Source organism: Thermobia domestica, chromosome 3 (assembly GCF_964235325.1).
Source record: "Thermobia domestica chromosome 3, izTheDome1.hap1.1, whole genome shotgun sequence".
NCBI lineage: Eukaryota > Metazoa > Arthropoda > Insecta > Zygentoma > Lepismatidae > Thermobia > Thermobia domestica.
Genome location: NC_137456.1, coordinates 121,935,958 through 121,950,339, shown reverse-complemented (window position 1 = coordinate 121,950,339; position 14,382 = coordinate 121,935,958). Strand labels below are relative to the sequence as shown.

The 14,382-nt window shown below is 37.1% G+C and overlaps 1 protein-coding gene across 2 annotated transcripts in view; it reads left to right on the top strand.

Annotated features, from left to right (window-relative positions):
* Window positions 1–7,465, top strand: part of LOC145680687 (uncharacterized) — a 56,941-nt gene extending 49,476 nt beyond the window's left edge. The window contains exon 5 of one of the 2 annotated variants that reach the window (XR_014130661.1): window positions 4,556–4,692. Coding sequence is in view for 1 of the 2 variants with exons in the window: in XM_081751578.1 (XP_081607704.1) it covers window positions 4,556–5,000 (445 nt within the window). In the remaining variant the exon portion in view is untranslated. Of the gene's footprint in view, window positions 1–4,555 lie in introns of both variants that reach the window. The other variant, XM_081751578.1, reaches the window with a different exon arrangement.
* The last annotated feature ends 6,917 nt before the right edge of the window (window positions 7,466–14,382 follow it).

Below are 14,382 nucleotides of genomic sequence, written 5' to 3'. Positions count from 1 at the left end.
TATGGAAGAACAAATGAAAAAGCTGAGGAGGAACAGCTTGGGTTAAGGAGAGGTAAGGGCACAAAAGGTATAATTGGATTATTAAGGATGATTGGTGAAAGGTTTATACAGAAAGGGAAAGAGGTGTATGTTGTATTTATTGATCTAGAAAAGACTGTAGACCGCGTGAATTGGGAATTGGTATTGGGAGCTCTAAGGTTGGGTTGGAATGGAAATATCGAAGATTCGTAAGAAACTTATACATGAACCAACAAGTAAGTGTTAGAATAGGGGAGCAAATGACAAAGGAGAATGCAATTGAAAGGGGAGTTCGACAGGGATGCTGTCTCTCGCCATCATCATTTAATATCTGTCTAGAAAGGATAATAAACAAGAGCCTACATAATCAAGACAGCATTTTAGTAGGAGGTAGAATGATTAGATATCTAGAAAAATTGCCTATTGTATATGCTTGTTTCGTGAATTTAACAGATCTGTTGATGAATTCGCGTAATAAGCATGTAGTATACATAATCCTCGACGTTAGGAGCTCCAATTTTGGGAAACATACAACAAAAGTATATTCATGGTAACAAAATCATTTCCAAAAAAATATTTTAAAATTATTGAAGTAAATTTAAAGATATAACGTAACTTCCGAGTGTGTATATTAACACTGTTTCAGAAATATTTTTAGAAGTATCTAATATTCTAGTATTCATATGATCGGTTTCCTTAAGCGAGGTCACTAGTCTAACTTAATCTGACTGTTTACCCACATTTTGCATTAGGTAATGTCGTAGGAACGATAGTTAAATACTGGTGTTGATATACAAATAGTTATCAAAATAATGCGGATACCTTAACAAAATGTAACTTACTTAATGTAGCATTCGAACTCCTTCAGTCCATATTTCAGCTTATGCTCGTCGTGGAATTGAGATACGTAGCTCATAACTCATTTTCAGATTCAAAATAATTCTTCATCCAGTGTAGCACTCTGTTTTGTCAGTGATGAGTCATTCTCTATTCTAAAATTGACCATAGGTATTGAATAATGTTTAATTCGGGAGATTGGACGCACCAGGGAAGCGTGGTTCTTCAAACTACGTTTGTATGTATTGGGGCATTGTTATCGTGGAAGTTGCGTTGTTGTCAGGTCGGTCCGACGAAGAGCTAAGTAATCTCAACATTGCAGTCGAATTGCTACTTCGTATCTTATGATCACCGCTGTCAACACGGTAGCGATCACCGGTCGGAGAAATATAACGGCGAGATAATAAAATATGATGGACATCCGGTGATTGGGAGAAAGTAACATGGTCGGATGAATCATCTGTCTTTTCGTTTCCAGCAACTTGATGGATTTATGTCTGCGTTGTTAGAGAATAGCATATTTACCGTTGCATACACCTAGATATGTAAAATGTCTACATAACCATTGACAGTAATTCACTCATTGAAGGCAGTGACAGAACCAATGGAAAACATGGAATTGCTTCTCAGATCAGTGAAGCTGCCGCCATGTTCAACAGTAGCCGCTTTTTTGAGATCCATCCTATTGGTGTAAACAAGAAGTGCTCTGTCTCTCTCTCCGAAACATTGGAGGTCCATGTTTTATGATTCCAGCATTATCGTTTTCGCACTGTTACCTTGGTGACGTTTATCAGAGGTTTCGCATCGCAAACTGACCACGGATGTTGAGGCTATGCAGCTCTCGTCCTGACTGTACTTGTAGGATCATGTTGCTTCAGATAGATTAATTTTACAGTCAAGTATGCCGCATTAACTTTACGATTCTTTATGACAATCTTCTTCAATGTTAGTCGATTTCTCTGACGTAGCTTCGGTTTCGGTTCACCTTTTATAATCTCTAATGGTGGCCCTGCCACAAATTCAGTATCTTGTCATGACCTTGGATATTCGCGTACTACTCACCGTCGCCCAACACGGCACAAACACAAGGCAGTCGAAGTACACGAACGTTCAGGATTACTAACTCACAAAAATCATGTATTTTGTAACACGAGTGTTTATATTGTTTGGTAACTTTCTCGTCTACACAAATCATACATACGAGACTACTGTACATTAGAATGAAGCTGACAATGCTGAATCGAAATTGGGAAATCGATGTTCCATCACAAAAATGCATTTTGTGTTCAAACCAATTATCTACCTGAGTGTATCATCCCAACATTTAATAGAAATCCCTCATCTATATTCGTGAAGCCATAATAAAGGCTGTAAATACCAAACTGTTTGTTATACGTTTTGTAGTCCTTACCGGCTTAGCGTGACACAATCTCAACACTTGTAATATCAATTTTTGAAGAGAAGTTTTGATATCTTTGGGTCAAATCAAGGGTCAGAAGTTGAAACCAAGAGCTTTCAATAATATGGATTTAAATCAAACGTTAAGGTGGATTTACACCGGGTGTAACATTGTTAACAACACATATTACTAATAATGTTTCTAACAAAATTTCAAATTCATATTTTAAAATGATAATAACATTTGTTGAAAATATTTGCTATCAACATTGTTGCATTTCTTCAAAAAGTGTTAATAACAGTTTTGTTATTGACAAATATTGGTACATTTGTTATCAACATTGGTAATTTTTTCGGTAACATGTTGATAACAAAGTTACTGACATTGTTAATAATATGAATTTTGCGATCGCTCTGGAGATGATTTGGATCAAAGGATGTTGATAACATTTTATTTGGCTGGCTGGGATTGCTGGTTTTCGAGTGAAAAAAGATCAGGAATATATGTAAGTTATTTTTAAAAACCTTGATTTATTTTAAAGATTATGACGTACAAACAGCAAAATTAAAAGTTAATTAGGGTACGAGGAGGATCTTAAATTCTCTTCTTCAGTTTTTCAAATTTGTATGTACATATGGTTTGACAATATTTTTTTTATTTTCATACTGCGTAATAAAACTCGGGGCCTGAATACCAAATATTTTTTGAGATATATTTCGTGTATATACGTGAACCTAATGCCCCGATGTAGGTACCCAAATTTGAAAATAGTTATTGACAAAATATCCCGAATTCCTTGTAACTTTATGGATTGTGACATATGCGAATGATGTCATTAAAAAACTGATTCACTTTAAAAATACTGATTTTACTTACCATCAATTTAAGATAATTAACATACAAGCAGCAACTTCCTAAGTGAAAGCGTATAATTTCCTTAAACAACCTGTTATATTAAAAGTGTCGGTTTCAATTTAACGAGTCTATTTACGTATTAAAAAAAAAAAAAAAAAATCAAAAGTTATTTTCTACACGAGTGTGTATCTAAAGATACGACGATATTCGTGATTACCTCAGAAATTAATAGACCGATTTTGGTTAAAATTTTACTAACTTTTTAAAATATACGTTAAAAGAGGTTTCAAGTAGGATATTTTCAATGTAGATTCTATTATGTTGATACTTTATGCATTCGATTCTATTGGCTATTGTAACCGCGATATCGATTTTGTTCAAATTTAGCAGATTTCTCGATATAATTCAGAGGACGTTTTACATATAATTCTCAATTTTAGAAAGTGTATAATCTTAAATTAGTTAGTTTATCAGTTTTCTGTTCGTAAGAATTAAAAACAACTGCATTTTTACCTAATTTTTTGTGCTATCCTATGGTTTAGAATTTTATTAAATTGTTCACATTACAAAGGTTTCTGCTATTCTAAGTTTTTATTATACACTTTTTTTTCCCTTTTACCTTTCCGTGTATAATGATAAGTTTATGTACGGTATATTAAAAACAATGAAGCAAGTCAATGAAATATACTTGAATTCCAAATAAGGGTATTGCAGACGCAGTGAATAGAGCTAACACATAAGATATTTCGGTATATGTTTCTTTCGGGAAGTTTCAACAATTTCTCGCTGATGTGCCACCACCATTAACATGTTACTAGCAATTTCAAATGCATATTGTGGAATCGTACATTTTAAAATTCCTCATTAGAAGTTACCAACATTTTTGTTAGTATTTTTTCAGTATAAATGTGTCTTTACATATCAAATATCTTGAAGGCCTTCATTCAATGTGATGGATACGTCTGTCTATCAATTTTGAACCAAAGTATCCTATTGAAACAGAGACACTGCCCTTGTTTGTTTCTAATAATCATCTGTGTGAATAGATTCAGAGAGACAAAGAGGCTGAGTTCAGATTTTATCAGAATATTTTAAATGGGACTTCTTCACAAGTTTGAGTATATTACTTTTTGTTTACCTATAATTTAATCGTTGGTGAGAGAATGATTAAATTACCTACAATTTCTTGCTAAGACTTAAAGGAACATAGTTTTATGTCAGTACTTACAAGTTTCTCGCACTTTTAACTCAAATTGTGACAGAACTATCGTTTATAATGTAATATGAATATTTATGTTATACTACATACTTGTAAGCTCTTAATAATAATAATAAAAAAAACCTGGGAACCCTAGGTCTAGTAGGAGTAGAAATAATTTCTGAAACCATATTTTAAAGTATACAAACAATTTCAGAAGCTTTTATTTATTTATTTTTTCATTTCAGTTGTGAAGTCAAACTGGAGGTAGTCCAAGATACATGTGTCAAAGAAAATTACGAAAATCTTGTTGCATCAAATATTGAAGAAACTCCAGAAACTGGAATTGTATGCCCTGTATGTTCGCAATCATGTGTGATTAAAGATGACTCATTGTTTTGTAACCAGTGTAATACAAAGGTACCAGTCGTAAATGAACACAATGGTGGATTCGTTCGCTGTGATGTGTGTTCGAAAGTATTCTTGTACAAAAGCCGTCTGTATCGCCATCAAAAAGTCCATAATACTGAACGCCCATTTTCATGCAAACAGTGTGGAAAGCGATTTCGCGAGAAACACCATCTTCTCCGCCATGAAAAGACTCATACTGGTGAACGGCCTTACGTGTGTGAAGTGTGTCCCAGGGGATTCGCAGATAAAAGAAGTCTCGATCGTCACATGAGAGTTCATTAGTAATACTATGTGTGTATGTGTGTGTTGACAGGGCTGGTACTATTCTGAGTGTTTTCATAAGCTTTAAAGTAATTGAACAAAATCATTATATTAAAATACAATTACATATTCCTCAATGAAATCTAAAAGAAAGAAAAAAAATCCCATATTTGTTATATTTGATTTTTTTTTAAAAAAAGCAAACGTTCTGCATATTAACAAGTTGATATATACAGGGTGTTTCAAAACAACATCGACAATGTTTGAGAGGTGATTCCTGACACCAAAATAAGACAAAAAGTATAGACCAACCTGGGTGCTCAAATGCATCCTTTCGGAATTATTAGGCTTGCGAAAATATGAAAAATCAACTTTAAAGGTGCATTGCTCCAATACTATGGGATCTACCGTAGTCGGATCAAGACTTCACTTAGGAACTAGTGTGTACCCTATCCAAATATACATGTTTCAGAATCCTGCAATACTACCGTAACAATTTTTGTAGAGGTAGTTGGTGAGTACTTCAAATTATATGCCCGTAACCAGACTCCCTTTATAAAAATTGTTGCGTAAGTACCGCAGGATTCTGAAACATGGATATTTGGATAGAACACATACAAGTTCTTAAGTGAAGTTTTGACAAGACTACGGTAGGTCCCATAGTATTATAGCTATGGACCTTTAAAGTTATATTTTTTAAGGTTTCGAGAGCCTATAAGTCCGAAATGATGGATTTCTGCACCGAGGTTGATCTATACTTTTTGCCTTATTTTGGTGTCAGGAATAATCTCCCAAACGTTGTTGGTGTTGTTTTGAAACACCCTGTAGAGTAAAACTCAACTTGTCTTCAATGTCTTCAGAAAATTCACTATTATAGACACTAATAAATAATAATAATAATAATAATAATAATAATAATAATAATAATCGAAATTTTGCACTATCTTCGGACACTGCTGTTAATTGTGATTTGTTTATCATATTATATACTACTGCCTGCGTACAGATTAACCTATTGTGTGTTAGACATTATATGTGCTCCTTCCTGATACAGTTCAATACTAAGTACAGCAAAACTTCAATATTGTTGGTTTCATTTAACTTCATGGATACTTTAGGTATTGGACGTGGTATAGAGTTGTACCCTTCTGTGCAATCGAACAAATAACTTAATAATTTGACAACCATAATTTGAGCCATTAACTATGTAATGTTGTGTGAATGTGTGTGTATTTTCCTTCTGCGTTTTCTTCTTCCTAGGAAAATGTTTTTTTTCTTTTTCATTTTTTAAAAGTATTTTTTTCTATGAGTTGAATCTTGTGAAGGGTGGCACACATACATAAAGAAGGAGAGAAAAGTGGAAGTGTTAATAGGAGAAACTAGATTATCATCAGCAGCACAATGTAAAATAAACACGAGATATTTTCAGTTTGTGTTAATGAAAATTGTGGAGAGATGCTACAATAAGGCACTTGAAAAGACATATTTTGAAGTAAGGAACAAATAAGAACTATTCTCTTTATAAAATCTTTAATATATATATTCATGTTTGAAGCGACAAACAAATGAGAACTGTTCTCGTTGTACGATCTGTAATTACTATTGCTTATTTTTGAATCGAACATGTTTCAGAAATACTGACTGTGAAGTATACATTGTGTAAATAGAGAAGTAGTGAACACTTACATAAAGCTTGTGAAAATGCTACTTCATAATGATGTGTAGATGTATGTACTTTGTTTTCGTCTTGCTTGGATGAACTAAACTGTTGAAAATATATTTATTTTTGAGAGAATGAATTCTCTATGGATATTGCATTTATGTTCATTACAAAATCCGTTGCGTGTTTTTCTGATTCTCAAACATAATAGACAGTGCTGCTTTTATTTATTTTAGTGCTTCAAGAACACTAAACTTTCAGACTACTTTTTTTCCAAGTAAGATTGAACAAACATAGGTAGAATTCTCTATGAACAGAAAAATACATGGACATGCATTCTTATTGACACATACTAGTTGATTCTCGCAATGTTCATGTTCCTAAGCAAATTACATTTCACATGTAGTTTACACTATGTTTGACATCCTTATGCTGACTATTTCATGTGTCTTTGTAAATAGTTCGTCTTTATAAATATGTGTATTGTATGTCAGAATAGCATAATATTTTGAACAAATTGAAATTTGTCTACAAAATAACTACGAAAAAGGTGTTTTATCGTTGTGAATGAACAACGATGATATTTGGAACTGATTTTTGGTTAATTTATATAGTAATTACGATGTATAAATACGTAAGATTTTCTCAGCCATTGTATATATGTTCCTGAAACATGTTTTAAAAAGGCCTGAAATTCCATGTATTAGCTAATGTACATGCTGTTTAGAACAAGGTAACTTCTGAAATAAAGTTAAGGAGGTTAAATTATATTTCTATCGTAAATACTTGTGTCTACAAACTTCAATAAATGATTATTTCATGTAAACTTGTTCTGTTTTTTGATCTCTTTACTAAAGTGCCAAAGTTAGAAGTCTAAAGCCATATTTCATTATTAATTTTTGTGATATTTATTTTCACTAAATTTACGCATGTGCTATTTTTAGCACTAATGTTTAGTTACATTTTTTATGAAAACTGAAGTGCAAAATACTTCTTCTAGCCGAAAATCTGTTAGGTAGATATGAAAATGCCTCTAGCACTTTGGAAACTGATACCGAATGTTCTATATCAATACGACATTTCTGTATCTCGCCTTGCTCATTATGGGAGAGAAAGTAGTTAATATTCAGTTTTAAAATTCAAGCAGTTCAAATTTCGTTACTGTAAACAATACTTATACTGTTTGTAAGTTTTAAAATTCCTTTTTATCGCATTGTAACACTTATTACACTGGTATTTGCAGTATTGTTTTAAAATTGATTATAAATTGGTGCAAATACCAAAGAATGGAGCAAATTAGACCCAAAATTTTCTGGCATTAGGTGCATGTGGAGTCAGCTATTTAACAGAAGAGAAGGTACTTAATAGAGTAGGCCTGTTTTCCTACCCTTCCCTAAATTGAAGTTTAATCTAAGTTGACTATTTTTAGTTGAATCAGTTCATTACTTATTTGTGGAGTTGCTAATATATAGCAATTACTATTAATAATTGGTAAAAAACAATGAAATTTAGCAACATGCAAATATCACTGGGGGATACTGTTTGACATACTCCGCAATATCACCCGATTAACTGTATTGTCAATCCAACATAAAATTAAGTGGCATTGTGGCACTATGTCAGGTTATTAGTTATTTTAAATTTATAAAGATAACCAAGAAAGTTCTGTCGCTTTTTCACCCAACACATTCGAACATCGGTATGTCACCTAAGACGTACCTGGATGATCAAAAATAATCCCCATCAGCATTGACGACCTTCTGCCAACGTTCTGGAAGGCCATGGATTCCATCATGATAGAACTTGGTGGGCCGTTAAGCGAAGAAGGCATCAAGTGCATTTTGCACCTCTACTAGGGATTTGAACTGGCGCCCTTTAAGGTGATTGTCCAAGGAATGAAACAGGTGGTAATCGGACGGTGCAATGCCTGCGGAGTATGGCGGATGAAATAGTGTTTTCCATTCAAGTCGTAGAATGGTGTCCCGGGTCATCCTAGCCATATGGCGCTTAGCGTTGTCCTGTAACAGGAGGACCCCTTTGCGATTCACAAGTGCTGGATCTAGAATTTTAAGTTTTTCTTGAACACGGCTTAACTGCTGACAGTAACAGTACACAGTTACATTGATGCTCTGACCAGCTGGTAGAAGTTTCCGATGCACGATGCCGCGAGCAGTCTACCAAACACACAGAAGGAACTACTTCTGGTTCAGTGCTGGTTTCAGCTGTTTTGGAACCGGTTCATGGGATGCTAACCAATGATGACGGCGCTGTGGAGCTTCGTACAGGACCCGCTTCTCATTACATATGAACTGAACTGCCGAAATGGCTCCTTCCTTAGACGAAACAGCAAAGAAACACAGGTGTCTGCTCGCGTTGCCTTCTGACTCGGAATCAAATCATGTGGGACCCATCGACCCAACTTGTAGTGCTTCCGAAGTTGATGAAGTTGCTGCCGCATGGTTTCTGCACTCACACTGAATTGTAGTCCCAGTTCCTCACGTCTGGCCACTGTTCGCTTCAATTGCTGCCTGAAGATCTTAATTTTGTACATGTATTGGTCTTCCGGCACTTGGTGCGTCTTCGAGTGTTTCGTCACCTTCCTTAAATTTCTTAAATTACCTCTGCTCCAGAGATGGCTATTTTTCCTAATCCTCCCTCACCCTCAATTGACGCCCCTCACCCTCACCCTCCATTGACGCCCTCCCCTCACCCTCCCTCACACAAACCCTCCATTGACGTCCTCACACTCACCCTCCCTCACATCACCCACCATTGACGCCCTCCCTCACACTCACCCTCCATTGACGGCCTCCCGTCATCCTCCCACACACACCCTCAACTTCACCCTCCCTTACACTCACGCTCACCCTCCATTGACGCCCTCAACTTCACCCTCCCTCACACTCACCCTCCATTAACGCCCTCATCATCACCATCCATTGACGCCCTCACCCTCCATTAACACCCTCGTCCTTGCTCACACCCACACTCAAATGACGCCCTCACACTTACCCTCAAGCAACTAAATTAATCAGGACACGACAAACTTAAATGTGCCCAATATAGTACGTGTAAAATAGTACGTACGTGTAATTCCCCTCTAAGGTGTTGAATTTCCAAAAAAGCTTAAAAAAAAGTTACTTTTTATGGTAAATTGGTGTTCCAAGTTTTATCTTCCTAACTTCAGAAATCTGGGAGATACAGTTTCTTGAAAAAAAAAAAATACCATTTACTCTTTTACGATACACGTTTCCGAAAATCCTTCCTTATCCCTTGTTTTTGTGACAAAAGGAGCATTATATGTAAATTGCACACTCCTCCCTATAGAAATATTGTCTGGCTGATAATGAGTCACTCACTTCTACTGTTCTATATAATAAAATAGTATTGTTATTATTACTGAAGATTTGAAAATAAAATGCTGCATCTGGAATCCCAGAAAAGGCCAGACAAAAAGTACGTATGACAAAAGAGCGGGGATGAAGGAGGGCGGAAAGTATGTAGGAATTACGAAGGGGGAGCGCCAGGTAAAACGATGGGAACCACTGGGCCCTAGGATAAATCTGATAAGATTATTTATTTTATAAGTGATTGGCGGTTAACAGGAGAGATCTCTCGTATCTATACGAATAGCGTACGCGCCTTTGGCGCGTGAGACACGGGTTCGATTTCCGACGGGACCTCATGCGGTTCGGATCCCATGTTACGCTGAACGGGATAGTAACTCAAATAAAAAGAATGAAAATAATAGGCGAGGAAAAAGCCCCATTGAATTCGATTGATTTATTTTAAAGTGAAGAACAGAGCTAACTGGCTTTGTGTTGTAACACCAGGTGCTAGTCATTTTATCTTAATTAAATCTTTCTTTTTTTAACGTGTAGCAGGGCCGGCGTGAGGAGGGCGGGCTCGAACCGTGCCACCGCCCTGGGCGGCAACATGTGAAAAAAAGAAAAGACTACTATCAAAATAGAATACTTCGTAAGAGGCCCACATGGAAAAAATAAAATTGTGTTTACCTGAGAATGTAATTGAACTTATTTCACTCACATTCAGGAAAATACTCAGGAAATTCAGAGCATCCCCCCTCACTTTTAATTATCAAACTACTAGCCACAGGTACACTATGTGATCAAAAGAATTCGGACCCCCCCAAAAAAAACAACACGTTTTTCATAATACATGCATTGTGCTGCCCCCTACTGCCAGGTACTCCACATCAGCGACCTCAGTAGTCATTAGACATCGTGAGAGAAGCAGATTGGGGCGCTCCGCGGAACTCATGGACTTCGAACGTGGTCAGGTGATTGGGTGTCACTTGTCAGAAATCTGTAGGCGATTTTCTACATTCCTAAACATCCCTAGGTCCACTGTTTCTGATGTGATAGTGAAGTGGAAACGTGAAGGGGCACGTACAGCACAAATGCGTGCAGGCCGACCTCGTCTGTTGACTGACAGAGACCGCCGACAGTTGAAGAGGGTTGTAATGGGTAATAACCAGACATTTATCCAGACCATAATACAGAAATTCCAAACTACAACAGAGTCCACTCCAAGTACTATGACAGGCGGGAGTTGAGAAGCCTTGGATTTCATGGTCGAGCGGGTGTCCATAAGCCACACATCACGTAGGTAAATGCCAAACGACGCCTCGCTAGGTGTAAGGAGCGTAAACATTGGACGATTGAACAGTGGAAAAACGTTGTGTGGAGTGACGAATCACGGTACACAATGTGGCGATCCGATGGCAGGATGTGGGTATGGCCGGTGAACGTTATCTGCCAGCGTGTGTACTGCCAACAGTAAAATTCGGCGGCGGTGGTGTTATGGTGTGGTCCTGTTTTTCATGGAGGGGGCACTATCACGGCGCAGGTCTACATTGATGTTTTAAGCACCTTCTTGCTTCCCACTGTTGAAGAGCAATTCGAGGATGGCGATTGCATCTTTCAACACGATCGGCACCTGTTCATAATGCACGGCCTGTGTCGGAGTGGTTACACGACCATAACGTCCCTGTAATGGACTGGCCTGCACATAGTCCTGACTTGAATCCTATAGAACACCTTTAGGATGTTTTGGAACGCCGACTTCGTGCCAGGCCTCACCGACCTACATCAATACCTCTCGTCAGTTCAGCACTCCGTGAAGAATGGGCTGCCATTCCCCAAGGAACCTTCCAGCACCTGATTGAACGTATGCCTGCGAGAGCGGAAGCTGTCATCAAGGCTAAGGGTGGACCAACACCATATTGAATTCCAGCATTACCGATGGAGGGCGCCACGAACTTACGAACTTGTAAGTCATTTTCAGCCAGGTGTCCGGATACTTTCGATCACATAGTGTATTTTGTTCAATATTTCCGTTGCAGCAGCCTAGACAAGATTTTCAGCTAGGGTGGACAATTTTATCAAGGTGTCTTTTATACTTTTTCTATTCAGCGATCTCTAACACTCCACTCCAAGTATGCAAAAGGTACACTCCCACTTGAGACAGGCCTACAGCAAGGCTGCACATTTTATTGACCTTCGACACGTGGTTAAGATAGTTATGTGGTCGCAAAGAAGGTGCATGGAGCTTTCGATATGACGAAGAGTGGTCTTACAATTGACGCAGAACACTAGAAAATGTTAAATGCCGAGGCACTACATTGGAAGAACGTAACAGAATGACTAGTAGCAGTAATACAGTTTTTAGGTGAACAATGTCTCCCACTACACGGAACATCAGATAAACTTTACACAAGTAATAATAGCAATTTTCTGAAACTGGTAGAACTCTTTGCAAAGTTTGACAGCATCATGGCCGAACAAATTAAAAGAACCATGGTAGGACAAAAAAAAAAAAAAAAAAAAAAAGCCACCATTGCTTAGGAAAATATGTCCAAAGTGAAGTTATCCAAATTCGTAGTGAACAAATAAAAAGTAAAATACTGTCTTTTTTGAGCGATTCAAAATATTATAGTATAATACTAAACTGTACGCCAAATATTTCTGGTATAGAGGAAATGACAATAATCTTTCGTTTTGTACAAATTAATACAGTAATAGAGGTGCCTTGTATAAATTTGCGAACACCTTCTTTGTTTCGTAATACACACAACTGATCTAGGACTGACAGAAGTAATAATGAAACTGGTAAAGGAAATGAATTTTCCTATCGAAGATATGAGGGGACAAGGATATGATAATGGTTCCAATATGAAAGGCAGAACATTCAGGTATTCAGAAAAGAATTTTAGAAGTAAATTCCCGAGCCTTCTATGTTCCTTGCAGTGTCGTTAACGATGCAGCCGCAGCATCTCAGTACGCAGTTTCATCCTTTTGTATAGTTAAAAAAGTTTATGACTTTTTTCCTGCGTGAGTTCAGCGTTTGGCCATAATTAAAAAACATGTTAGCAGTCTCACTTTAAAACCATTAAGCATCACAAGATGGGAGAGCCGAATTTATGCTCTGACTCCACTTAGACCTGTTGAGAAACAGACACACAGACGGACACCAGAGCCCTGCAAACCCAGGCTCGAAGACGGCCCGGCCCGACCCGAATGGATCTGAATTCTGTGCCCGGCTTGACCCGAACACTGTGAAAGACGGATCGGAAACTAATGTTGGCAGCCTGTGTTAATTGTAATGTGTTTGGCATGGGCGGCGATTAGGGGGGCAGTTGCCCCCGCACTTTTTTGAAGTAACCAATTAATGTATATAGTTTCATTTGGAAATGTAACGATTTTGTATGTGTTACTGATTAATAGGAAAAAATGCTGCCATATAATATTTGCTGTTGCGTGAATACGTATTGGTTGTCTTCCCGTGGAGTAAAGAAAGCTACAGTAATTGCGTTTTAATCGCCACAGAAAATAACCCCCAAAAATAACCCATTGGAGCACAATTTCAGCATACTTTCATTTCTTCTTACAAGGGCTCGATATGTTAGTGAGCCGCTTTGAAGCTAATCGAAAGAACATTATACAAAAAAGTAGGGCCTATTTCACAAGTTATTCTTTAATTGCACAAAAATTGACAGTTCCTAAAATGTCTTTTCTTCTTTCTAAAGTAAGGAATATCGATTAAAAAGAGCGTGATAAGAAACAGCTTCTACCTTTTCCATTGTTTTGTAGTGTAATATACGAGTGAAGTGTTGTGTTTAAGGATGTACGAGTGTATATACAATTAAATTTAGTAAATTGAACATAATTCTAGGTTTTAAGTTTATTTTGTATAACTGAAGTGTGGATTGATTTTAAGTATTGTTGTGTTTTGATGTGTTCCAAGAAAGTGAAAACTGCACCTAATGGCAACGAGCATATTTCAAGAAGTTGCAAAAGCAAATATTTCTTTAAATGTCGTAGCATATGCTTGTAGTATTTACTGCCTTTCATTTTCTAAGAGTAGGCCTAATAACATACATTTAATAGCATGTGTGGAATTAAATATTAAGTTTTTCATTTAATCCTCAGTTTCAATATAACTTTTGCAAAACAAGCATCATTATTCATTACTATGATTAATATTATCCTTTTGTTTTGCAAATTCAGGGGCCGCGGTGGCTCAGTGGTAGAGCGTTCACCTCTGGTGCTTGGGGTCCTGGGTTCGATCCCAGCCCCCGCCAAGTGAACTTTGTGGTGGACAAACACCGTGTGCGTGGGTTTTCTCGGGGTTCTCCCGTTTCCTCCCACTTTCTTCATTCCACCATTTCATTCATTAGTCATCATCACCGTCTCCTTTAGCCTAACCGGCATAACCGTGGGA